This window comes from Terrapene carolina, unplaced genomic scaffold, assembly GCF_002925995.2.
Source record: "Terrapene carolina triunguis isolate 2854851 unplaced genomic scaffold, T_m_triunguis-2.0 Scaffold558, whole genome shotgun sequence".
NCBI classification, from domain to species: Eukaryota; Metazoa; Chordata; order Testudines; family Emydidae; genus Terrapene; species Terrapene triunguis.
In genome coordinates this window covers 2,519,037-2,545,755 of record NW_020664909.1, presented here as the reverse complement: position 1 = coordinate 2,545,755, position 26,719 = coordinate 2,519,037, and the positions used below count along the sequence as shown (strand labels likewise).

Here is a 26,719-nt window from a genome sequence, read left to right as displayed (position 1 = left end):
TGTCACAGCAATATTTGAGATTCCAGGAACTGCAGTAGATTCAAAGTAACCCTGAGATTGTCAATCATACTCGTAAGTCATACATACAGTTCCAATGAAAGCAGGGCAAGCCCCACTCTCCAGACTTCAAGTTGTGTTCGACATGCAGCAGGCCGATGCCAATCAGTAATCCCCACGACAGTTGTCTCAAGTGTCTGGGAGAGAGCCACAGAAAGGACAAGTGTCGTATTTGCAAGATCTTTCGCTCTTGGACCCAGAAGGAGCGGGATATCCACTTGAGGGCCCTCCTAATGGAGGCTGCTCTTTGCCCTGCGTCGGAGCCCTCCACCGCAGATCCCATGCCTAGTACATCTGCCTTGGTGCGCAGTGCACCGCCGGCACCGGACTCGGCCCAGCACTGCTCTAGGGTGACCAGATGTCTCAATTTTTATAGGGACAATCCAGATTTTTGGGTCTTTTTCTTATATAGACTCCTATTACCTCCCACCCCCATCCCAATTTTTCACACTTGCTGTCTGGTCACCCTACCGCTCCCCCTCACTGGTGCCGAAGAAGCGGAGTCCCTCAGCACTGAAGGACAGAGGGGCCACGGGAAAAGGACTTGTGTCAGGCCATGCACCCGCTTTGTGGCTTCATGGGGGTACTGCTGTGGTCGGACCTCCCAGCTCAGCCAGGGACCCATCCCCCACCCCAGGCAGCAGCTGGGGCTCCCAGCCTATCATGGGGCCTTCAGTGCCCGAAGCGGTCCTGGTGGCTAAAGAGCAAAGCCCACTGGGGAGCAGCAGCACAGACTGGCAGAATACCCTCCGGTCACCAGACCGCAGGGGTAGGTCTCCTTTGCCGTGACCTCGGACCCCAGCACCGCATCCTAGCTCTCCAGCCAGGAGGCCTAGGTCCCCGATGAGATCCCCGCCTACTAGGCATGAGACTCTGCACTCAAGGCGCCATTCTCTATACCATTGGTTCTGGTGAACGTTTGGCCACAGGTCGCCCAGGCGCTGGTCACTCTCAGGTGATCTCCTTGATGTTGGTCGCCATCCTGGAGGGGTCGTTCAGGATCTTGGCACCAGTCTTGTTCGCCCCGGTACTGTTCCTTGGGCAGGCGGCGCTACTCACCATCACCCCACCAATCGCCCACCAGGGTCAGCAGACAGAGTCAGGCCTCAGTGGCCCCACCATAGTCATCAGAGGGGCAGTGGTCGGGGTTGGACCGCGACTTTAGCCCATCGCCGAGAATGGGCGACTCTCCATCAACGTGGGAGACCAGGGCAGCACCAGCCATGGTGCCAATGCATCAGGGACAGTGGCCCCCCAGTGGCAGTACTGGAACTCCTGGGGGGTGCCGATGGTGTTGGTCCAATATTCTCCTGGCCTCATCGGACAAGCCGGCCATAGCACCGCCGGCACCACAGTCAGAGCCCTCCCCCAACAAGGAAGGGTACAACACCCTCCCACAGGTGGTGCAGTTGTCATCGTCGTCCTCGGATGAGGCAATAGCCGGGCCATCCCTCACCAGCAGCCCCTCCGGTCGATTTTAAGGAGCACCAAGGCCTCCCTAAATGGGTGGTGGACAATCTTGGCCTGCAGATCGAGGCGGTTGCTGAGGAGGCAGATGGCCTCTTCAATGTCATTTCGGCCACCGCACTGGCTAAGATTGCATTGCCTGTCCACCCAGGCGTGCTGAAAATAGCCAAATTAGGGTGGCAAACCCTCTCCTCTATTCCGCCGATGTCAAAGAAAATGAAAAAGAAATACTATGTCCCTGCAAAGGGCTTTGACTGTCTGTATACTCATCCCGACGTGGCTTCATTGGTCATGTCCGTGGTGAACAAAAGGGACAGATAGGGCCACCCCAGCGGAACGCCAAAAAATAGAGGCCAAAAGACTAGACTTGTTTGGCAGGAAAGTTCATTCCACGACCAGCTTACAGTTTAGGGTGTCTAACCACCAGGCTCTGCTGGCATGTTACAACTTTAACCTGTGGGACTCCCTTAATAAGTTCACAGAGGCGCTCCTACAGGACCATGTCCAAGAGTTCGCCATGTTGGTGATGCCTGGGATGTGACGGACTCGGCTGCCAGGGTGGTTGCTTCGGTGGTGGCCATGAGATGCAGCTCCTGGTTGCAGGCTTCTGGGCTGTTCCAGGAGATGCAGACCACGATCTAGGACCTCCCATTTGAGGGTTCGGGGCTCATTTCTGAGCTGACTGACTCTAGGCTCCATTGGCTCGAGGACTCCTGAGCCATCCTCCGCTCCCTGAGCTAGCACACCCCTCAGCAGTCCAGGAAGCTTTTCCAACCGCGGCTTCCTCCATTGCAGTCTAGGTGCTGGGGGGCTCCCAGATCTGGCTCCTGGGACAAGGATAAGGGGCCTAAGAGACACTACTCATCCTCTTCCCACCTGGCTGTCCAACCTGACCCTCCCAGAAGTCAGGGAGGCCAGAAGCAGTCATTTTGAGGGTGTGCACGAGGACAGCGCACCAGCCAAAGTACTGGATCCAATCCTCCCTTTCCTCAACCACCTCCGATCTTTCCGGTTGGCCTGGTCCCATGTCACCTCAGACCACTGGGTGCTCAATACAGTTTTGTTGGGCTACACTCTGCAATTTATAGCCGAACATCCATCCCTTCCCCGTTCCTCTTTAGGGACCTTTCTCACGAGTAACTCCTTGTTCAGGAGGTCGAAAACCTCCTGCACCTGGGGGCAGTGGAAAAGGTTGCTTGGAACATGGAAGGATGAGGATTTTACTCCCGCTACTGCCTCATCCCGAAGGCAAAAGGGGTCCTCAGACCCATCCCAGACCTGCGTTGCCTCAACAAGGCTCTCAAGAAGTTGAAGTTTCGCATGGTCTCCCTAGCCTCCATCATTCCCTCCCCGGATCCGGGAGACTGGTACGCTGCCCTCGACTTAAAGGACGCACACTTCCATATTTCCATTTTCCCAGGGCACTGGCACTTCCTCTGCTTCATGTTGGGCCGGTGCCATTTCCAGTTAACGGCAATGCCCTTTGGTCTCTTGTCAGCCTTGAGTGTGTTCACAAAGTGTATAGCACCAGTGGCCGCTTACCTGCGACATCGGGGAGTCCAAATATACACGTACCTCGACAACTGGTTGATAAGGGGCCAGTCTCCGGATCTGGTGCAGAGGCATCTCAATCTGGTATGTTCCACCTGTCGAGACCTGGGGTTGCTAATAAACGAGAAAAAGTCAACCTTAATCCCAGTACGATGCATGGAATTAATTGGAGCAGTCCTCGACTGCACTCAGGCCAGGGCCTTCTTCCCCGAGACTTGGTTCCAGGCCAGGGCAGACCTCATCGTGGGCCTGCAGGCCCACCCGCTCACTGCCACCCACATGTGCCTGTGACTGTTGGGCCACATGGCAGCATGTACTTACGTGGTGCAGCGTGCACGACTCTGCCTCAGACCCCTTCAGGTGTGGTTGGCGTCGGTCTGTGTCCCAAACCGGCACAGCATGGACCAGGTGATCAAGATCCCAAATCGGTGTTGAAAGAGTTCACTCGTGGCTCTGACCTCATCAGTGACCCTTGTTTCCGACGCCTCGGACCTGGGATGGGGAGCCCACCTGGGCGCTCTCCACACTCAAAGTCGTTGGTCCAGTCATGATCACTCGCTGCATATCAATGTCAGGGAACTCAGGGTGGTTTGACTAGCCTGCCAAGCCTTTCTACCTCAAATTCAAGACAGGGTGGTTCAGGTCCTGACAGACACCATGGCTACAGTCTTCTATATCAACAGGCAGGGTGGAACCAGGTCGTCTGCCAGGAAGCCCTCTGGCTCTGGGACTTCTGTCTGCAACACAAAATCCATCTCATAGCCGCTCACCTTCCAGGAACCAAGATCGCTTTGGCGGATCACCTCAGCAGGACATTCTTATCTCTCCACAAGTGGTCCCTTCATCCAGAGGTGGTCAGTTCCATCTTCCACAAGTGGGGAACTCCCTGGGTGGACCTGTTCGCGTCCCAGCAGAAGGAAATGCCACATCTTCTGCTCAATCGGGGGCATGGACAGGGGATCCCTGTCAGACGCCTTTCTGCTCCCTTGGTCAGAGGGCTTTGATGTGCACCTTCCCTCTGGTGCTGTTGCTACCGAGGGTCCTCACGAAGATCGAACAGGAGAGGGCAAGAGTCATCCTCATAGCGCTGGCGTGGCCGCTCCAACACTGGTTCAGCACTGGTTCAGCACTCTGCTGGACCTCTCGGTGGCAACCCCGTTCCAGCTACTGCTCAGGTCGGACCTGCTGTCCCAGTATCACGGACGTCTTTTGCATCCCAACCTGGCAGTGTTACATTTGACGGCCTGGCTGCTGCGTGGCTAAATGTGCAGGAGCAGCAGTGCTCGGCTGAGGTTCAGCGCATCTGTTGGGAAGTAGGAAGCCCTCCGCCAGAGTGAACTACCTGGTTAAGTGGAAATGGTTCACCTGCTGGATTGCAGGCAAAGTTGTTCGTCCTGAGCGGGCTTCGCTGCAGCTTCTTTTGGACTACCTCCTGCATATTAAGATCCAGGGCTTATCCTTCTCATAGATCCAGGTTCATCTAGCAGCGAACTCAGCCTTCCAACCCCCCAGGCCCCATTTGAGGGCAGGTCAGTTTTTGCTCGGGATATCACGGATATTCCTTAAGGGCCTAGAGCTCCTCTACCCGCAAGTCAGGGACCCTGTCCCACCGTGGAACTTGAATCTGGTGCTGCTGCAGCTTATAGGCCCTCCCTTCGAGCTTCTGGCTTTCTGCTCTCTCCTTCTCCTTTCTTGAAAGGTCGCATTCCTGGTTGCAGTGACGTCGGCCCGCCGAGTATCCAAGATTCAGGCAATCACCTCGGAGACGCCGTACATGGTCTTCTACAAGGACAAGGTCCAGCTGAGACCGCATCCGGCTTTTCTTCCCAAGTTAGTCTCTCAGTTTCATTCAAGCCAGGACATTTTCATACCGGTCTTCTTTCCAAAGCTGCATAAGTTGGAGGAGGAGCGTAGGCTACATGCTCTGGACATCAAGAGGGCGCTGGTCTTCTACATTGACAGGACCAAGCCATTCCGTAAGTCAACACAATTATTCGTCGCTGTGACCAACAGGATGAAAGGTTGCCCAATATCCACTCAAAGAATTTCTTTTTAGATCACTGCCTGCATTCGCTTCTGCTATGACCAAGCGAAGGTGCCACCCCCAGCGATCGTCACTGCCCACTCTACTAGGGCGCAGGCCTTTTTAGCAGCCTTTCTAGCCCATGTGCCTATCCAGGACATCTTTAAAGCGGCCACCTGGTTTTCTGTCCATACCTTTATGTCCCACTTTGCTCTGACCCAGCAGGCCTGGGACAATGCTGGCTTCGGTAGGGCAGTACTACAAGCCGCTAAGCTGTGAACTCCGAGCCCACCTCCGTGGATACTACTTGTGAGTCACCTAAAATGGAATCGACCTGATCAAGCACTCAAAGAAGAAACAACCGTTACCTACCTTTTCATAACTGTTGTTGTTCGAGATGTGTTGCTCATGTCCATTCAATTAGCCACCCTCCTGCCCCTCTGTCGGAATTGCTGGCAAGAAGGAACCAAGAGGGCGCAGGGCTGGTGGTGCCTGATATACCAACACATGAGCGCGGCTCTCCAGGGGGCACCACAGCCAGCCCTACAGATACCGCTAAGGCAGAAATCTCCAACAACTGTGCATGTGGGCGCGCGCACACCTAGAATGGAATGGACATGAGCAACACATCTCAAAGAACAACACTTACGAAAAGGTAGGTAACTGTTCTTAATCCAGCCTCCAGTGAAGGAGCTTCCACAATCTCCCTAAGCAGTCTGTTCCATTGTCCTACTGACCTTACAGTTAGGAAGTTTTTCCTGAGATTTAATCTAAATCTGCTGTGCTGTAGTTTGAACCCATTGCCTCTTGTCCTGCCCTCCGTGGCAAAAGACAACAACTTTTCTCCATCTCTTTTTTATAGCAGCCTTTGAAGTATTTGAAGACTGGTATCATATTCCCACCCTCCCCACCCCCACCCTCTTAATCTCTTCTTTTCCAAACTAAACATACCCAGTTCCTTCAGCCTTTACTCATATGGCTTGCATTACATCTCTTTGATCATCTCTGTCGCTTGCCTCTGGATCCTTTCCAGTTTCTCTAAATCCTTTCTATATATTGGTGACAAAAACTGGATAGCTAAGGCCTAACCAGCGCTGAGTAAAGTGGTACTATCACCTTCTATGACTTGCATGCTATGCCTCTGTTAATGCAACCTAAAATTGCATTTGCTTTTTTTGGCAACAGTATCAGATTGCTGACTCATGTTGAGGATGTGATCCACCACAACTCCTGGATCCTTCTTTGCAGTGTTGCTGCTTAGCCAATTTCCCCCCATTCTGTGTTTGTGCATTTGGCTTTTCTTCCCTAAATATAGCATCTTACATCTGTCTTTGTTGAATTTCATTTTGTTGTCTATAGCCCAGTTGTCCAATTTATCAAGATCCCTCTGAATTTTAGCTCTATCTGCCAAAGTATTGGCAACTCCCTTTCCCAGCTTTGTGTTATCTGCGAACTTGATCAGTATGCTCTCTATACCTACATCCAGGTCATTAATAAAGATGTTAAACAATACCGGACCCAGATGAGATCCCTGTGGAACCCCACTTGAGACCTCCCTCCAATCTAATATCATTCCATTAATAGTTACTCTTTGTTTGCGGTTGTTCAACCAACTATGTATCCACTTCTTGCATTTCTCCAGCTTACTTACTAGAATGTCATGTGGGGCTGTGTCAAAAGCCTTGCTGAAGTCCAGGTGTATTATGTCAATCACATTCCCCATATCCCCCAAATCAGTCAAAGAAGGAAATCAAGCTGGTTTGGCATGATTTGTTCTTAGTAAATTCATGCTGGCTACTAGTGATTACCTTTCATCCTCCAGGTATTTGAAAATTGAATGTTTTATACATTGCTGTAGTAGCTTCCCAGGTATCGAAGTCAGACTGACTGGTCTATAGTTCCCCAGCTCCTCCTTTTCCCCTTTTTTAAAGATGGGCAGTATGTTAGCCCTTCTCCAGTCTTCCAGGACCTCTCCTGTCATCCATGAGTTTGTAAATATTATTGCCAGTGGCTCTGAGATTTCTTCAGCTAATTCCATCAGTAACCTCAGGTGAATAGCATCCAGCCCTGCTGATTTGAATTCATTCACATTGGTCAGAAGATCTTTGACATGTTCTTTACTTATTCCAATCTGCATCCCTTCCCCTTTATTATCTATGGTAACTTTGCTTGTCGTCCAGTCAGATGTTATCTTTTATGAGAAGACTGAAGCAAAGTAGGCATTGAGCCTATCATCTTCCGTTACCAGCTTACCTTCTCCATTGAGCAGTGGACCCACACCATTCTTGATATTTCTATTTTTGTCTGACCATATTTGAAAAACCCCTTCTTGTTCTCGCGAACGTTTTTTGCCAGATGTAACTCATTCTTTGCCTTGGGTTTCCTGATTTTGTCCCTATATGTTTGCGCTATTCCCATATATACTTACTTGGTGACATGCCCCTCCTTCCATTTCCTGTATGTATCCCTTTTGGTTTTTAGATCGCTAAAAAGCTCCTTGTGCAGCCACATTGGACTCCTGTGGCTCTTCTTATCTTTCCTCTGTGTCAGAATAGCTTGATGTTGAGCTTCTAGTATTACATCTTTTAAGAACTGCCAACCCCCTTTGACTCCTTTTCTTCCTAATAGGTCTTTCAATGGGACTTTGTCTTGTATTTCTCTGAGTCAGTTGAAATCTGCCTTTCTGAAGCCTAGTGTCCTTGTTTTGCTGTTCTCATGTCCTCATTTCCATAGGAGCTTGAATTCTGTCAGATCATGATCACTTCCTCCCAAGTCCTGACCACCTTCACATTCACAATTAATTCATCCCTATTGGCAGGGCTGCCTCTACCATTTTTGCCTCCCCAAGCAAAAAAAAAAAAAAAAAAAAGCCGGCCGGACTGTGCCGCCCCAAGAATGGACGGAATGCTGCCCCTTAGCATGTGCTGCCCAAGGCACGTGCTTCCTCCGCTGGTGCCTGGAGCCGGCCCTGCTATTGGTCAAAACTAGATCCAAAATGGATGACCTTCTAATTGTTTCCTTAACTTTATGAATCAGAAAATTTATCTCCTACTCACGCTAAGAATTTGCAGGACATATTATGTTTTGCTGCAGTAGTCTTCCAACTGATATCAGGGAAGTTAAAATCCCTCATTAATACTAGCTCGTGTGTTAGCTAATCTTGTTACCTCCTTGTAGAATGACTCATCCATTTCCTCTTCCTGAATTGGTGGTCAATAATAGATCCCCACCATAACATTGCTATTGTTCTTTTCCCTTGTTATCCACACCCAGAGACTCTCAGCAGGTCTGTCGCTCACTTCCCCTTTGGACCTCGGTGAAAGTGAATACATTGTTGACATACAGCGCAACACTTCCTCCTTTTTTGCCATATCTATACTTTCAGAATAAGCTATATCCCTCAATGCTGGTACTCCAATCATGAGAGTTGTCCCACCAAGTCTCTAAAATGCCAATTAAATCATAATTTTCTCCATAAGATTTCCAGATGATCCCCGCTGCCTATACGCACCATTTCCATCTTATCTACTTCCTAAGCTAGTTTACTTCCATCTACTTTCTAAGCTGTGAGGCACTTTGAAAACACAGAGAATGCAGCATCTAGATTTAACAACACGAAGCTGGAGATCTGAATGTACTGGTGACAAAGCAGGCCAAAATATCATGCTTTCTCCCACAGCAAAGATACAAACACACTGAGTGGTAATAGTGACAAGATAGAACCCTGCAGAACCTCTTGCTTTAAAGCCTCCCAGTATATTTTTCTAGTGTTTAAATCTCTCCATTTAAAGACTTCGTAATGTGCACTTTAAACCTGTGGCTTGAATTGCCAATATAATGGCACATCACTCATACTCCCTTCTAGTGGGAATCTAACTTCATGCAACAACACTTTTCTTCACTTCACTTGACTTGGAAAGTCTCCTATACATTATAGTTTGAATCTCTTTTTCATGTTCTCTGCATGCATGTGGTCAATCTATAATGAGATCGAATTAAAGGTCCCCTGAATAGCTCCAAATCTATGATCTCTGGTTCTTTTATCTTCTCAACATCATGCCTAAAGACGTGTATCCTACAGATTCAGTAGAATCTGGTTGGCTGCATGTAGTGGTGTGATTACCCCGCTCCGGCCCTGAAGGGGTTAAAAGCAGCCCTGGAGAGGGCTGCAGCTGGGAAAAGCTAGGCTGATTGGGGGAACCAGCTACAGGTGCGGCCACACCCCAATCAGGCCACAGCTAGCCCTATAAGAGGGCTGAGGGCCAGAGACCGAGAACACTTTCTCTCTAGCTCCTGAGAGAGAGAAGGACGTGGCTGCCTGGGAAGCTGAGCAGGGTACCTAGGGTGGAGCAGTGCTGGGGAAGGGCAGAGGGAGCTGGGGAGCTCCAGCCTAGTAAAACCCCAGGCTGCAGGCCGCGTTAAGGGCCCACAAAAGGGTACTGGGACTGCAGAGGGGCAGCCCATAGACAGGCAGAGGCAGCTGGTCCAAACCCCCCTTGCCAGTGATGAGTGGTTTATAGACTGCCGTCTGCGCCAGTGAGTCACTAGATAGTGACTGGCAGTAGCCACTGAGGCAAGGTGAGGACAGAAGGTTGGGGGCTCCCCCTGGTGGGGAGACCCAGATTGGGGGTTACTGCTGGGGGCAGAATCCTGGTCTAGAAGGGTACCGGGGTCCAGGAGGGACACGGGGGCCAGCGGCAGGCAAGACACCGGCCTGCAGACAGCGCTCTGGGCTGGAAGAGCTAATTCCCAGGATGACCAGCAGGAGGCGTCGCAGTGGTGAGTCGTCGCCTTGCCACACTGCACAACCAAAGTATGTTGATGTTGAGAATGTAAATATGAAGTCAGTCATTACCATAAAGGTTAATGTTACTTTTAGCAATGATATTTGTTTTCTATTGGGGCATATAATCTGATTCAGTCTCTTGCTTATTATGTACAGTGAGAGCAATGTTCTACCCAGAAGCGCAGATAGAATTTGTTGCAGATAAAGGAAAGGCTCAAGTCATTTTTGTAAAGAAGTAATAAATAAGGCCAAAGGAATCATTGTTCCCTTTCTTCCAGAGGTTATGAAAATACTTTTACATTTAATTGATTAGGCAGGTTTTCATCCCAGCTATGGGCCTGATTTAGAAAACTTGGTACAGGGGAGGTATAAATCACACTTCTCATGGTAACAGCTGAAACCGTGTGACAGGAGGGAGGCTCAACACAATCAAGTGACACTCTGAATCAGCATTCTCAGTAGCTCTGGCCACAGCCCATTTCCAACCAGCTCTACCCATTTTGGGGGATTCTTTCTTCCCTGGCATATAGACGAAGTTGTAGCCACACTGCTCTGCTGCAGCCTTGTCCCCAGATGGATTTATTCGCAAACTGAGGTCTCCATTAGCTTAAACAGGAAAAAAATGCATAAATGCTAGGTGAGTCTGGCCCTATATCTACTGCTTAAACTGAACTATTCCCAAACATGATTTGCACCAAAGAAAAATACTTGAAAATGTTTGCAGTAGGTAAGATGCTATACCAGGGGTTGGCAACGTTTGGCATGTGGCTCGCCAGGGTAAGCACCCTGGCGAGTCACATGCCGAACGTTGCCGACCCCTGTGCTATACCATACTGTATATACTAAACAATACAAAAATATATATACTTACTACTACTACTACTAGCAGTATTTTTTCTTTATATTGTTGAGTCAGGAAGCTACTCAGCTGTGTTTTTTTTAAAAACTGTTTTGTGTTTTTAAAAGGAATGAACATACAATATATTTCTCTAATTAAAATCAGCAGATAAAACTGTGCAATCTGTTTAATTAGATTTGTTTTCTGTACAGTGCAGTACAGTTTATTTTTACATAACATATTATGAAGTACAGAATAAACCAGTAGCATTAACTGATCCCCACTCATCTGGAAACAGGACTTTATATGCTATATGTTTAGCCAAAAGAGGTATTTGTATACTGAGTTCTATTCCTCCTTTAAACTCAGACTTCACTGAAAGAGGATTATATTTTATAGCTACAGTTAGTATATGTATATATCTGGCAGTACTTCTGTCTGGTCCCTTTCCAGTCATTGTACTATTGAAATGTTGGCTCCCGTACCTGCATGAGCCAAAGGACGGTCAGGGCTTACTTATGTCATAGAGATCTGCAATTTTCTCCATTCTGAGAAATGCAGGGCCAATTCACATGCTAAAGATGCTTATTTCCATGGTGCTCAAAAATCTGTAAAGGATTAGTATGTGGATGGAAACCTTTCTGGATCAAAGACCAGTGTAAGGCAAAAAATATTTGCAATACAAATATAAAAAGCATATACATTCCTTTCAATTTGGAACCCCCTTGTGACTGGCCTATTATCACCCTGAAAAATCAGTTGTCGAAATTAAGGTGATGCCATTGATAAAGCCCACAGATGCTTACCCACATCAAATACCTTTTACCTCCATACTTTACATTCGATGAGAAGTGAACATCTGATCTGGATTTAAAAACCATAAAATCGTCCTGGTTTATGAGAATGGTTTGTGAACATTTCAGTAACCTTGATCTGAGCTGAAAGTTAGTAACAAAATACACAACTGGGTGATTATTGTTGTTTTGGAGGTTTCATTGTTATTACTTTGCACAGTTTCATTGTCAAGGTTTCTCTGGTTCTTAAGCTGGAGAGATTCGTCTCAAAGAGAACAAAGATTAGAGGATTCCTTAGCAGTAAGACTTTCTGTATTAATGGAGCAAAACAACTGGCTGTAGCCAAATTAAAGGGATCAAAATGCTTTATAACAGTTCTCGCCAACAAAAATGAAGTGTAACCTTCAGTGATTGGGGCCGGAGCCATGTCTGTTGTTAACTTGGGACAAATGAGGCACTGGATTGAAGCCTTATATTTTCATTACAAAGAAAAATACAATTACTATTATGGCACAGATCCTAACGCTTATATCTTTTTTTTTCTCTTCATAGGTCATACTACGAGATGCTGCAAAACTTGTCCCTATTACAAGAATCAAAGAAGGTAACGTGTGTTTTTTTCATGTTTTTCTCCCCCTTGAACACAGATATCTCACAAAAAAAGTATAAAATCAATGAAAAACAGAATACATTTACTATGATTAATATATGCAGAGTCTAGTGAAACTTTCCTTGTAACCAAAATCAATGGAACTTCACAATCAAAATTGTGAATTTTTATTACAAAAGTAATTAAACTATGTTCGGTCTTCATTTTTAAACTGTGCTATTTTGCTGCATCATACACAACTACTTCATTGAATCATTTGCTGAGTAGCTACCAATTCTAGTTTCTGCTAGTGTCTATCTTTAAGGTTACTATGTGAAACATACTGATAAAGATATCCAGGTTTGTCATTCTCTCTGCCTGGCATCCCCTAGCTGCCAGGTATGAAAAGAAGCAATATGTGACTTGAATTAAATTTGTACTATACAGTGAAATATTTACAGTATAGAATCATGCACTGATCAGTTCTTCATAAGCTTCAAATTGTATTCCATCCCTCAGTACCTAGTCTTGGGTTTTCTCCATTTGCTGCCCTCCTTCAGGCTTTCTTTCCTTCCTTTATATAGGCATCTTCTGTGTGTTTTGAAAATTAGATATTGCTAAGGCTTTACTTTTCTGAAGGTTACTTTAAATCTTACAATGCAGAATTTGTTGAGCTGGATATAATCTGTGTGCTCTATTCAAACTGCAAATCCCCTTCCCTCCAGGCATCCATGCCAATATGACTACTCTTTGCTACTGTGTATATAGTGTACTCCGGCAGATAACATGCCATTCATGAATCCAACTGCAGACCATGATGTTCTAAAATGTGGTCTGTAGCCTCCCTCATATGGAATCTAGAGTTCTAGCCCTTGGAGACAGCAGGTTCCAGTGATCAATGCCCCATTTTCATCTAAATAGCCTTTAGTTAGTTAAATATGAGCATTGTATGCTAGAGCCTGTAGTCACTGCACATTGTAGGCGACACTCTACAAGTTAGGTGCAGCCTCGAGGCCCCTAATGTGTTGTCAGTGTGGATCACAGAAAAATTTGCATGCCTTTTGTATTCTGTTTTCTTGCATAGTGCTGTAGTAAAATCCAGTCAGTGTGTCATATACACTCATCCATATTCTCTGCCCTGTGCACTGCTGGAGGCTTAGAAGGGCAATGTTACAGATACAGAGCCATAGAAGAAATAACCAAGGTTGGGTCAATGTTGATATTATGTTTCTACTGTTATGAAGAAGCTTGACTTTATCCAGCCCTAGCTTACTATTCACGTACAAGTGCAAGCACAATTGTGACTATTTTCAGAATATTTCTTCAACAAGCAATTCACTAAACACAAAAGTTATTAGCCCAGATGTTAGCTTTTTCTGAACTGTCTGTATGGGAGGGAAACGGGCAGAGTTCTTCTTTAGAGTTTTAGATGAGTAAAGGTATTCCCTAAAATTTAAGAATGAGTTGGGGACAACTCAACAAATATTTTTAACATCCAGCTCCAGAGCAGAGGATGTTTAGAAACTTTTTTTTAAAATGTATATACTTTCAGTGTGCTTTAGGCCAAAATAAAAGTGGAGGGAAGGCTTTTAGGAAAGAAATGAAAGTAGCAAATGAAAGCATATCTGGGTATGGGCAGTGCTGTCTTCCATCAGCACTTCAGTGAAGAGTCTCAGCAGAAACTGATAAACAACAGCCAGCTACAGTTCAAGTGGAAGAGAGGAAATACTGGCCTGTGGAAATGTATTGACCAAGAAAATGCTAAGGTTGCACAACTGCATTTCTAGAAAAAATGGGGGAGAGATTTCCCCCCCCCCTCCTTAGTTGTACTTTTAAAAAACATAATTATTGCATAGTTGATTTTATTTCTGCAACTTTGAAATAGTGTAGTTTAAAATTGGAAACCCCATTTTTGTTATCCAGTAGTCCTATGTTATATAAGGCTTTCTGTGATTAAAAATCTCATACATCTTGATGTCCTGGGAAGTTCATGGGTCCGGAGATGACTTGTGAGAAATCCTAACATGGAACATTTAAATAGAAAGATTTGTGCTATCTTTTCAGTGGTGCCACCTGCAGGGATTTTGAAATGTTCCAACGTGATGGATCTTCATCACTGTGTCAGTGTGTCTCCGCTCCCCTGGGAAGTTTTTGGTATCTGGGCTTTTATAGATTAGTAAACCCCCGTATAGGGCGTGCCTATGACAAATGTAAAATAATATTTCTTGTTAAATTTAGTTTTCTGTAAGTACAAATATTTAACTTTACCTGTATGGTTTCTAAGTTGAGAAGGATTTAGAAAAATAAATATGTTCCAAATGACTTCTTCCAAATCTTTTATATTTCCAATATGTGTTCCTGGAGAAGAAGTTGTTTTCAGAGATGGCTTCTGGCACTTGTTTTCCAGATGTTTAAATAATGTCACTTTTTTTTTTAATTCAGAGAAATAAAAATTCAACGTGTCCATAAAATAGAGTAGACTGCGGAGCGGGTGTGATTTATTTAATTAATTAGTATCATGTGTGAATACACTTAAACCAACATGCTCGCCAGACATTGGGATTTGAAGCATGTGAAAAATATCTTTAAGGGACCAGCTCTTGGAAATTTGAAAATGCAAATTTCCATAGAAACAGAAATACAGGAGCTTAGTTAATATGTTCTGAAAATGACTGTCTTTGCATTTTAGCCAGGAGCTCCCCAAGTCAGAGAAATGTTAAACACACCAATATATAAAGAGGGAAACACATGGACTAAGTAAAAATCTCAGGTTTATTTTGACAAACCAGCCATAGGACATTTGGCCCTTTTCATTTTCATAAGAACATAAGAATGGCCATATTGGGTCAGACCAAAGGTCCATGCGGCCCAGTATCCTGTCTACCAACAGTGACCAATGCCAGGTGCCCCAGAGGGAGTGAACCTAACAGGTAATGATCAAGTGATCTCTCTCCTGCCATCCATCTCCACCCTCTGACAAACAGAGGCTAGGGACACCATTCCTTACCCATCGTGGCTAATAGCCATTAATGGACTTAACCTCCATGAATTTATCTAGTTCTCTTTTAAACCCTGTTATAGTCCTAGCCTTCACAACCTCCTTAGGCAAGGAGTTCCACAGGTTGACTGTGCGCTACGTGAAGACGAACTTCCTTTTATTTGTTTTAAACCTGCTGCCCATTAATTTCATTTGGTGGCCGCTAGCTCTTATATTATGGGAACAAATAAATAACTTTTCCTTATTCACTTGCTCCACACCACTTATGATTTTATATACCGCTATCATAGCCCCCCTTAGTCTCCTCTTTTCCAAGCTGAAAAGTTTTAGCCTCTTTAATCTCTCCTCATATGAGATCCATTCCAAACCCCTAATCATTTTAGTTGCCCTTCGCTGAACCTTTTCTAATGCCAGTATATCTTTTTTGAGATGAGGAGACCACATCTGTACGCAGTATTCAAGATGTGGGCTTACCATGGATTGATAAAAGGGCAATAATATATTCTCAGTCTTATTCTCTATCCCCTTTTTGAATGATTCCTAACATCCTGTTTGCTTTTTTGACCACCGCTGCACACTGCATGGACGTCTTCAGAGAACTATCCACGATGACTCCAAGATCTCTTTCCTGATTAGTTGTAGCTAAATTAGCCCCCATCATATTGTATTTATAGTTGGGGTTATTTTTTTCCAATGTGCATTACTTTACATTTATCCACATTAAATCTCATTTGCCATTTTGTTGCCCAATCACTTAGTTTTGTGAGATCTTTTTGAAGTTCTTCACAGTCTGCTTTGATCTTAACTATCTTGAGCAGTTTAGTATCATCTGCAAACTGCCACCTCACTGTTTACCCCTTTCTCCAGATCATTTATGAATAAGTTGAATAGGATTGGTCCTAGGACTGACCCTTGGGGAACATCACTAGTTACCCCTCTCCAGTCTGAAAATTTACCATTTATTCCTACCCTTTGTTCCCTGTCTTTTAACCAGTTCTCAATCCATGAAAGGATCTTCCCTCTTATCCCATGACAACTTAATTTACGTAAGAGCCTTTGGTGAGGGACCTTGTCAAAGGCTTTCTGGAAATCTAAGTACACTAATAGATTAGTAAGACATGATTTCCCTTTACAGAAACCATGTTGACTTTTGCCCAACAATTTATGTTCTTCTATGTGTCTGACAATTTTATTCTTTACTATTGTTTCAACTAATTTGCCTGGTATTGATGTTAGACTTACCTGTCTGTAATTGCCAGGATCACCTCTAGAGCCCTTTTTAAATATTGGCGTTACATTAGCTATCTTCCAGTCACTGGGAACAGAAGCCAATTTAAAGGACAGGTTACAAACCATAGTTAATAGTTCCGCAATTTCACATTTGAGTTCTTTCAGAACTCTTGGGTGAATGCCATCTGGTCCCGGTGACTTGTTACTGTTAAGTTTATCAATTAATTCCAAAACCTCTTCTAATTACATTTCAATCTGTGACAATTCCTCAGATTTGTCACTTACAAAGGATGGCTTAGGTTTGGGAATCTCCCTAACATCCTCAGCCATGAAGACTGAAGCAAAGAATTCATTTAGTTTCTCTGCAATGACTTTATTGTCTTTAAGCGCTCCTTTTGTATCTTGATCATCCAGGGGCCCCACTGGTTGTTTAGCAGGCTTCCTGCTTCTGACGTACTTAAAAAACATTTTGTTATTACCTTTTGAGTTTTTGGCTAGCTGTTCTTCAAACTCCTTTTTGGCTTTTCTTATTACATTTTTACACTTAATTTGGCAGTGTTTATGCTCCTTTCTATTTACCTCACTAGGATTTGACTTTCACTTTTTAAAAGATGCCTTTTTATCTCTCACTGCTTCTTTTACATGGTTGTTAAGCCACAGTGGCTCTTTTTTAGTTCTTTTACTGTGTTTTTTAATTTGGGGGTATACATTTAAGTTGGGCTTCTATTATGGTGTCTTTGAAAAGTGTCCATGCAGCTTGCAGGGATTTCACTATAGTCACTGTACCTTTTAATTTCTGTTTAACTAACCACCTCATTTTTGCATAGTTCCCCTTTCTGAAATTAAATGCCACAGTGTTGGGCTGTTGAGGTGTTCTTCCCACCACAGGAATGTTAATTGTTGTTATATTATGGTCACTATTTCCAAGCGGTCCTGTTATAGGACCTCTTGGACCAGATCCTGTGCTCCACTCAGGACTAAATCAAGAATTGCCTCTCCCATTGTGGGTTCCTGTATCAGCGGCTCCAAGAAGCAGTCATTTAAAGTATCGAGAAATTTTGTGTCTGCATTTCGTCCTGAGGTGACATGTACCCAATCAATATGGGGATAATTGAAATCCCCCACTATTATTGAGTTCTTTATTTTGATAGCCTCTCTAATCTCCCTTAGCATTTCATCATCACTATCACTGTCCTGGTCAGGTGGCCGATAATAGATCCCTGCTGTTATATTCTTATTAGAGCATGAAATTACTATCCATAGAGATTCTGTGGAACATGTGGATTAATTTAAGATTTTTACTTCATTTGATTCTACATTTTCTTTCACATATAGTGCCACTCCCCCTCCCCCCCCGCACAACCTGTTCTGTCCTTTCGATATACTGTACACCTGTACCCCGATATAACGCTGTCCTTGGGAGCCAAAAAATCTTACCGCGTTATAGGTGAAACTGCGTTATATCGAACTTGCTTTGATCCGCCGGAGTGCGCAGCGCCCCCCCCCCCAGAGTGCTGCTTTACTGCGTTATATCCAAATTCATATTATATCAGGCTGCGTTATATCGGGGTAGAGGTGTATTTTGTACCCCGGAATGATTGTGTCCCATTGATTGTCCCCACTCCACCGGGTTTCTGTGATGCCTATTATATCAATATCCTCCTTTAACACGAGGCACTCTAGTTCACCCATCTTATTATTTAGATTTCTAGGATTTGTGTGCAAGCACTTTAAAAACTTGGCACTGTTTATTTGTCTGCCCTTTTCTGGTGTGTCAGATTCTTTTTTATATGAATGTTTCTCGTCTGGTCTGACCCATATTTTATCCTCTTCCATCCTCTCCTCAGAACACTTCATAAACATGGAGCCTCATTCTGTGTTCCTAGCACATTAAGCTCAGTGGAAGTTTTGAGTGTGATAAGAATGATGGATTGGGCCCATTAACTGATGAATCTTCATCAATGATTTTAAGAGAGAGATTAGTAGTATTTTCCTCATTTTACAGATGGGTGAAATTTAAGCAGAGAAATTTAAGCCCAAGGCCACAGACAGAAGTCAGTATCAGAACCAAGTTTAGAGCACAGTAGTTTTTGGCTCCCATTCCTGCATTCAGATCACTAGAATACATATGCATGTCATGTGGTCAGGATTTCGCCCTTTATTTTACTTATTACATGAAGTCCTTGCTCTGGGTTCAAACTTGTCAGTTAGACATGGCTTGAGTTTGGGATGATATGGAATTGTACTGCCGTAGTGGGAGCTCAGTAATACATTCTTATGTGGTTTGTAAGCAAGCATGCTCCGGGAAACATTGTTACATAGCCTATGTCTAAACATACGGTGGTGTTTAGAGTACAGGCACTACACATGTAGCCACACACCATAGTAAAAGGCAGGCTGCATTCACACTTGTCGCTAGTGTGTGTAGCTACATGCCTCAGTGAAAGGCTTCAGCAGCAGGGAGGGAGCATGTAATGGCTCTGGCAGGTATCTGCTGCCAGAGCCTTTTTCCCCCTGCCTCCTCATTGCCAGAGTCTTTCCTCTTTGCTGGAGCCTTTTGCTGCAGCAGGAAAGGCCTCTGGCAGCTGGGAAAGGCTCCAGCAGAGGGGAAAGGTTCTGGCAGCAGGACACTATTGTGGGAGGCACTGCTTGGGCCTGTAGAGAGCCAATGTAGGGTACATACCCTGGTGATTCAGGCATTTAGGGCACTTGTCTAAGCCATGCCTCACCATCTACTCTGCTGTTTATACTCATACTAGCTGTGCATGCAGTGTCTGTACTCCACATGCCACCATAAGAATAGACATACTCTTAGAGTGTAAGCTCTTTGGGGCTGTCTGTTCTGTGTTTGTACAGTCCCTAGTACACTGGGGTCCTGGTCCATATCTTAGGCTCTTTGGCACTGTGGTAATCCAAATAATAACGATGGTGAATGGTGCACCTTTTTAATGTTCTCCCAAGCATGCAGATGAGCCACACCTGCTGACACACTCATAAAGGGGTGTGTGCAGCATGCATTCTCCTCAACTGCTGGCCAGTGCAGGCAGAAGTTTATGTCCTGAAGCACAAGATCAGTCTTTGCTTACACATTTTATCTAGACTATTTTAACTGCAGATATTTCATGTGTTTTTCTTAGAAGATGCTTGTATGCTGTTAGGCCACTTTTAACTTTTAAAGTAAATAATTTATATTGAAAGGTCCATATTAATTAATATTTATGATGCACCCAACATGAAACATAAGAAGGGGGATTAAAAAAGGATTAGATGTTTGTATAGTAAAAGCATAATATTCAGTTACAACAGCCAAGATAAAATAGGGATATCAGACCTAGTTCTTCGGGATATAAACCAGTCAATGAATCCAAGGTAAAGAACGAAGTTTCCCACATAAACATGCTATGGTATGAGTATCTATTGCATGATTTTACACCTTCCTCTGAAGCATCTGATACTGGCTACTGTCAGACAGGATATAGGACTACAAAGAACATTATTCCAGTGTGGCATTTTTTATTGTGTTCCCATAAATATTTGTTTTCATGCTGAGTTAAAAATATCTATTACCATTGCTAATTAAATACAACAAAAACCAAAACCCTAAATATTAATTTGAATGTTTTGTTTAAATTCACTTTGGCTGTGTTGAAACCCCTTCTCCATTAATATTCTAGTGCATGGGGATACTGCAAGGAATGATTGCGTTAACAATAAATTTTAAGCAAATATTGCAGCAAGCAAATTTTGAATTTGTAATTGAGTATTTGAACCAAAAACCTGATTCATAGAATTATCCTTATCTGGCCATGTGAAAGAAACATACAATGAGACCTGCACTGTTTAATTAAAGCAACTAGAACTTTGAAAATTGAATACTTGCAAGAAACTGCTAGCAAATGAGATACAGATTTAGAACTATTCACAGAAAAAACTGGTAAAAGCAGTGAAATGTCTCAAATTATTAATTATGAATTATTCACCCAGCTCTACCTATTAAAAATAGTACCACTCCTAAAATTTATTAGGCATGTTCCAGTGTATCTTCAGGGTCACATGAATGGCAGGGGTGATGGGAGGGGAGTAGGAGCATACAAATAGTAGTGGTCTCCTGCCAGACTTATCGGTTAATATGGTAGTGTCTCATTAAATAGCAGACGCTTTCTAGGGATTTTTTAAGCTCCCCTAAATCTCATTAGCCCCAAGTTCTGCAGTTCCTGATACTGGTCCTGTGATATCTTGAGTATACAGCAGTAGTTTTCAACCTGGGGTCTGGAGCCCCCTCGGGGGGAGGGGCGCAAGCAGTTTTCAGGAGGTCTGTCAAGCAAGGCCAGTGTTAGACTCACTGGGGCCCAAGGCAGAAAGCCAAAACCCCATCGTGCGGGGCTGAAGCCTGAGCAACTTAGCTTCACGGTGCCCCCTGTGGCGTGGAGCCCCAAGCAATTGCCCTGCTTGCTACCCCCTAATGCTGGCCATGAATTTTTTATAGCATGTTGGGGGGGTGAGGCTCAGAAAGAAAAAGGTTGAGAACCCCTGGTATAGAGCATAATTTTCACAAAGAAAATCAATCTAACGTTGATGGCATGAAGAATGACATTGAGTGTATGGGAAAGGTTTGCAGTTAGGGGTGGTTTAGAAAAGAGACATCTTGCAAACCCTTAGATAGGTTTGAGATAATGTACGAAAATATGAAGCTGATATCTCTGAGATACTAAACTGAATAAAGAGGCTTTCAGAATTTTCAAAGTCCTCTTGTGTGTGTTTTTTGTTTCCTGACTTAAAATTTGTAAGTTTCTCTGATAATGCACTGTTGCTGTTTCCACAGTAATTCAAAATGTCACACGTCGGATGCTGCCTAAAACCACGGACAGGTCTTCCCTGCCAGGAGCAATACTAGGTGACTAAGACATTCCTTACTTCTCTGGCCAATAGATAAAGAGCTGTGTAAATCCTTTTACATTTCCTGTCCTTTCTAGTTCTTTCTTTCTTGAGACTGGTTCAGATTTTTTTTATTATATCTTATGATAATGGTGGTGAGGGGGAGGATGCACCTGAAGTATAAAAGTGACTATTCCATGGTCAGAATATTTTAAAGGACTTATTGCCACTATTTTATCAAAAACAGATCTTTCATATTGCAGGGGAAGGGAGAGAAGTGATTTTGCAGAGATAATCTTGAGGTGTTAAGTGAATATATGCTAGGCCCCCTCCAGGTGTGCACAAGATCACGGGTTTCCAACCACCGGCACATATACCTGTACTGATACTTCAGGCTTTTGTGAATGGTATACTACGTTTCCCCACTCCACTGTATTACTGAGACCTATACTAAGCCCCAGTGCATCACAGCTTCCTTCATTCCCGTCAGTTGTCTGGCCTGATGTAGAACTTGGTAATTGTGTATCAGGTTAGAGCACACAGGTAGCAGGCACTAGATGGTACCAACTTACTATAGTAAATGGGTACTCTTGTCTGAAAAGATTGGGAACCACTCTGCTTAAAATATCTGGAGACAAATTTATCCCCAGTGTAATGCCACTCAACTCAGGAATGGTGTGTGGAAGAACCTTACACGGCATGAAATTTGTTTGGCCTAACTTTCGTTCTGTGAGCTTTAGTATTCTAACCACACACAAACAAATCCTCATTAATCACAAGACTGCCATGTCATCAAGATATGTCCAGTTAGAATACATGTATTGCAATGCTGAATATACCATGTCTATATACTCTAACATGTAATTGGTTTCTGTGGCCAATGATACTAGAACAGTGGCAATGTGGGGGAGGGGGTGGAGAGGGGGTGAAGGAGCAGCAGCAAATGGGATTAATGATTAGACATTTACAAAACAGAGCTAAATTCTTCCCTCTGACAGTCATGCTCAGTTCTCAGTGGCTCAGAGGGTATTGCATGGACATCTCTGAGGGCAGATTACAGCTCACCATGTTTTGAATGAATGGCTCGCTTACCTTTATGTGTAGTGCACCTTATCATTCCAGGTCTCAATGAAACACCACAACAGAAACTCCCTAAACCTGAGACACTGGGCATATCTGAAACACCAAAGAAAATATTGGGTAAGTAGACATCTCCTATATTAAGTTAATGTGGTTGGTGAGCATCATCAGAAGAATGTATTTTGGTGTGAGAATGTACATTCAAGCAAAGCCTCTTTTTTTTTTTTTTGTGCATTTGTTTTGTTGTGGGTAAGTAGGTGTCCAATCTTGCAAGGTTTTGAACACCAGATACTAAGAAAAAATATTTTTAAAACAATGCAGGTTTCAGAGAGCTAGTCACGTGTTGTTATTGGGTGTGTGGTGAAAGCAAGTTCAGCAGTTTCCTAAGGTATTTGATTTCACGTGTTTGTTCATTTTGGATTGTTTTGGCAAACTACAGCGGGGGTAGAAATAAATGTAAACAGAGGCAGAGCAGATGTATCTCTGGTATTTACAATCTAACTTCTGCCTTTTTAGTTACAAATGAAACCCGAACATGGCCTGCTGAATCCAAAACACCAGAAGTGCAAGAAATCTCCCCATGGGTCTTCCCAGGTAATTATAGATCTATTTTAGGTTTTTATAAATGATGTGTTACACCTTTTCCTAAGATAGATTCACATAAAAATTAAAATCAGCCTTTATTTCTCTTGAGGGCTGCAGTTGAAATCAGCTATGATCATGGCAATATCTAAATCAGTTCGGTGGTAGATGAGAACTAGAGTACAGTAAACCTGAAAACAGTCCATAATGTGAAAGTGATCTCCTGAGCGAGCTCCAGGCTGCATCATTTAGTTGATGCTTTGAGAATTGTTCCTACTGGTTAAGCAAAGTGACACAGTCTAGTCAAATTTGCCCCACAATTTAGATTTTGTGAAAACAAACTTTTACCAAAAGTAAAACCAAGTTTCCTGGATTCTTTTTCATAGTACAAATGAAGGTTCTCCACACAACATATTGTATATTAAATTTGTCTCTTTAAATTGTTTATTACTTGCTATAGAAAATGAAAACGGATTGCTTAAATTCTAAATCCAAATTTTTCAAACTCAGCTGCTTAAAGTTAGGCATGTTTAAGCACCTTAAAATGTGGCCTGATTTTTGGAGGTGCTGAACACACAGCTCCCACAGACTTCGTTGGCGGTTGCAGGTGTCCAGCACTTCTGAAAATCAGTCCATTTTTATTCAGGTGCTTAACTTTTAAGGCACCCAAGTTTGAAAATTTTGGTCCAAATGTCTGTTGGTCTACATACATATATTAGAAGTGCAATACCTATTTTATTTCTTTCTGTGTTGTGTTTTAAAAAAAAACGAACCATAAAAGTTATTAAAAATTTCCCAAAAGATTTTTCAACAAAGAAATTATCATTATATTTGTAGTCCAGTCACTACAGCACAGAGAACTTAAAAGTGAAAGAAACTCTTCATCGGCAAAGCAGAGAAATATAAACAAGCAACATTAATAGTGGAAACTCATCTGGTTTTGAAAAAATCTTTAAGCTTTTATTTTCAAAGGTGCTTGTTAGTAAATTGGTAGAGATATTTAAAATATACTAGTACTCATTGCTGTAAACCAGCACTGAGGACATCTTTACATATCCATTTCATCTGCCAAATTTCAGAGCTCACCAGCCTCCTTTGCACAGAGTGTAACTCTTGACAAGCTGAAATGTGAGAGGTCTTTATCTGGGTTGGTGGGGTTTAACAGGGTATTGTCTCTTTTATGGACCCCACTTGTAGGGGTTGGAGCTGGGGGGGGGGAAGAGAGGGGGTGCCTGAGAGGTGGGGAAATGCATCATCTGGATGGGCCAGTAGGGCTGAGGTAACCATTGGTTTACCAGGGGGAGGATACATATAAACCCTGTCCCTCCAGCCTGAGCCCCCTCTGGATTAGCAACTCAGTCTCTCCCATCGCTGGCATTAGTGTAGGACTGAGCTTTTTGGTGTTCTGTGGGCATTATACTAGTCACCTTTTTGGAAACTGGAAAGGATTTTTCCCCTCACTGCCAGTTTCGGTGAGTTGGGTTTTTTTGCCTTCCCCACAGTAGGGACCTGGTGGATTGGTGAGGAGATACAGTTCAGTTTGCAGTTTAACGGGTGGCAGGTATCCAGTGCATATACTTGTTCCAGAGGGGGTCCAGTTCACCGATAAACCAGAAGTGGATTTAAGGGAGGGGCATGCCCTAAAGAAGCTGGGAGTGGTATTGGGGCTCCTAATGTCTGGTACAGTGAGGAGATAACCCGCTTTCCCCAGCTCCCTAACTCTCATATGAAGGGAGGGTTCTGGGGTCCCAGTAAAGGGCTGGGGACCAGCTATGAAGTGGAGAAAGGTTGCTGGCTATCCTCCACCAGTTGGAAATGATTAAGGAAGGAATCCTGACCTGCACTAGTTCCCAGATGAGAAGCTAATAAAGTTGCAGCCTAATTAAATCATGTCTTCCTTCTTACATGTCTAGGACAGTATATATGAACTCATTAGCAGTTTTAGGATTTGTGCTGCTCAAGGGTGACATCAGTTGAGAGCATTTCAGAGCTGATATTTCCAAAGAGGGTACTGTGCACTACATTAATGCTCTCACCTAGCATCAGCAGTAACCCATTGCTAGAGTGAGTGTAATTGAGGTGGGTGGTAAGGTCAAAGATTAGAATGGAATAATTGCAGGTCTTACTCTATCAGAACTGCAGGTGGTAGCAATATAGTATTCTACAGATGGATTGATTGATTAAGCTTGCTTCTGAAAGTGTGCCCCTTGTCCCCAGACTGCTGCTGAGCTTAAAGCCTGCAATAGCTGCTGCTCTAGCTCCCCGAAATAGAATATACAGTTACTCCTCGCTTAACATTGCAGTTATGTTCCTGAAAAATGCTGCTTTAAGTGAAATGTTAAGGGAATCCAATTTCCCCATAAGAATGAATGTAAATGAGAAGGTTAGGTTCCAGGGAAAGTTTTTTCGACAGACACAAGACTATATTTTATATATATATATACACACACACACAGTGGTGAGCTGGAGCCTGTTCACACCAGTTCGCGGAAACCGGTTGTTAAATTTAGAAGCCCTTTTAGAACCGGTTGTCCCACGGGACAACCGGTTCTAAAAGGGCTTCTAAATTTAACAACCGGTAAAGCTCTGGCAGCTCCCCACCCCACCCCCGGCCCCAGCTCACCTCTGCTCCGCCTCCGCCTCCTCCCCTGAACGCTTCGCCCCGCTTCTCTCCCCATCCCCCCCGCTTCCCGCGAATCAGCTGTTCGCGCGGGAAGCCTGGGAGGGCTGAGAAGCAAGCGCGGCCCGGCTCCAGGCGCTGCCCGGCCTGGCTCCAGCCGCGCGGCCCGGCTCTGGCCCAGCCCGACTTCAGCTGCGTGGCCCGGCCCTGGTCTGGCTCCAGCCAAGCGGCGTGGCTGTAGCGCCGCCAGCCACCTCCAGGCAGCACGGTAAGGGAGCAGGAAGGGGGTGTTGGATGGGGGCAGGGGAGTTCGAGGGGGTGGATGGGGTCGGGGCGGTCAGAGGGCAGGGAACAGGGGGATTGAATGGGGGCAAGGGTCCCGGGGGGGCAGTCAGGAAGGAGCAGGGGTTGGATGGGGTGGTAGGAGGCAGTCAGGGGCAGGGGTTCCAGGGGCAGTCAGGGGACAGAGAGAAGGGGTGGTTGGATGGGGCAGGAGTCCCAGGGGGCCATCAGGAATGAGAGGAGGGGTTGGATGGGGCAGTGGGGGGCAGTCAGGGGACAGGGAAGGGGGGTGGATGGGGCAGGGGTCCCAGAGGGGGAGGCATCAAGGAACGTGGGGGGGGTGGATGGGGCAGGAGTTCTGGGGGGCGGGCCACGACCCCCTCGTGGGGTGAGGAAGGGAACCGGATGTTAAGTTTTTGGCAGCTCATCACTGCATACACACTTATACACAGTATAAGTTTTAAGCAAACAGTTTAATACTGTACACAGCAATGATAATTGTGAAGCTTGGTTGAGGTGGTGGAGTCAGAGGGTGGGATATTTCCCAGGGAATGCCTTACTGCTAAATGATGAACTAGCACTCAGCTGAGCCCTCAAGGGTTAACACATTGTTGTTAATGTAGCCTCACACTCTACAAGGCAGCACGAATGGAGGGAGGGGAGACAGCATGGCAGAGAGAGACAGAGACACACGCCTTTTATGTGTGAGAGAGAGAGAGAGAGAGATGGGTGTTGCCCCTTTAAGTACGCTGACCCCACTCTAAGTATATTGCCTTTTTAAGTAGATCAGCAAGTTGAGACAGCAGCTGCTGCCAGCAAGCTCCCTCCATCCTGAGCCCTGTCCTGTCCCTCCTCTGCTCTTGGAGATAGGGTACAGGAGTGGGGAGCAGGAGCGGGGGGAAGGGGGACACCCTGCCATTAGCACCCCTCTTCTCTCCCCCCTTGCA

The 26,719-nt window shown here is 44.7% G+C and overlaps 1 protein-coding gene across 1 annotated transcript in view; it reads left to right on the top strand.

The window, feature by feature from the left end:
• Window positions 1-26,719, top strand: part of ABI3BP (ABI family member 3 binding protein) — a 292,470-nt gene that overhangs the window by 118,096 nt on the left and 147,655 nt on the right. Inside the window, exons 8-11 of the mRNA XM_029913250.1 lie at window positions 12,069-12,120; window positions 21,156-21,227; window positions 22,313-22,408; window positions 22,805-22,882. Of these exons, the coding sequence (XP_029769110.1) occupies window positions 12,069-12,120; window positions 21,156-21,227; window positions 22,313-22,408; window positions 22,805-22,882 (298 nt within the window). The remainder of the gene's footprint in view (window positions 1-12,068; window positions 12,121-21,155; window positions 21,228-22,312; window positions 22,409-22,804; window positions 22,883-26,719) is intronic.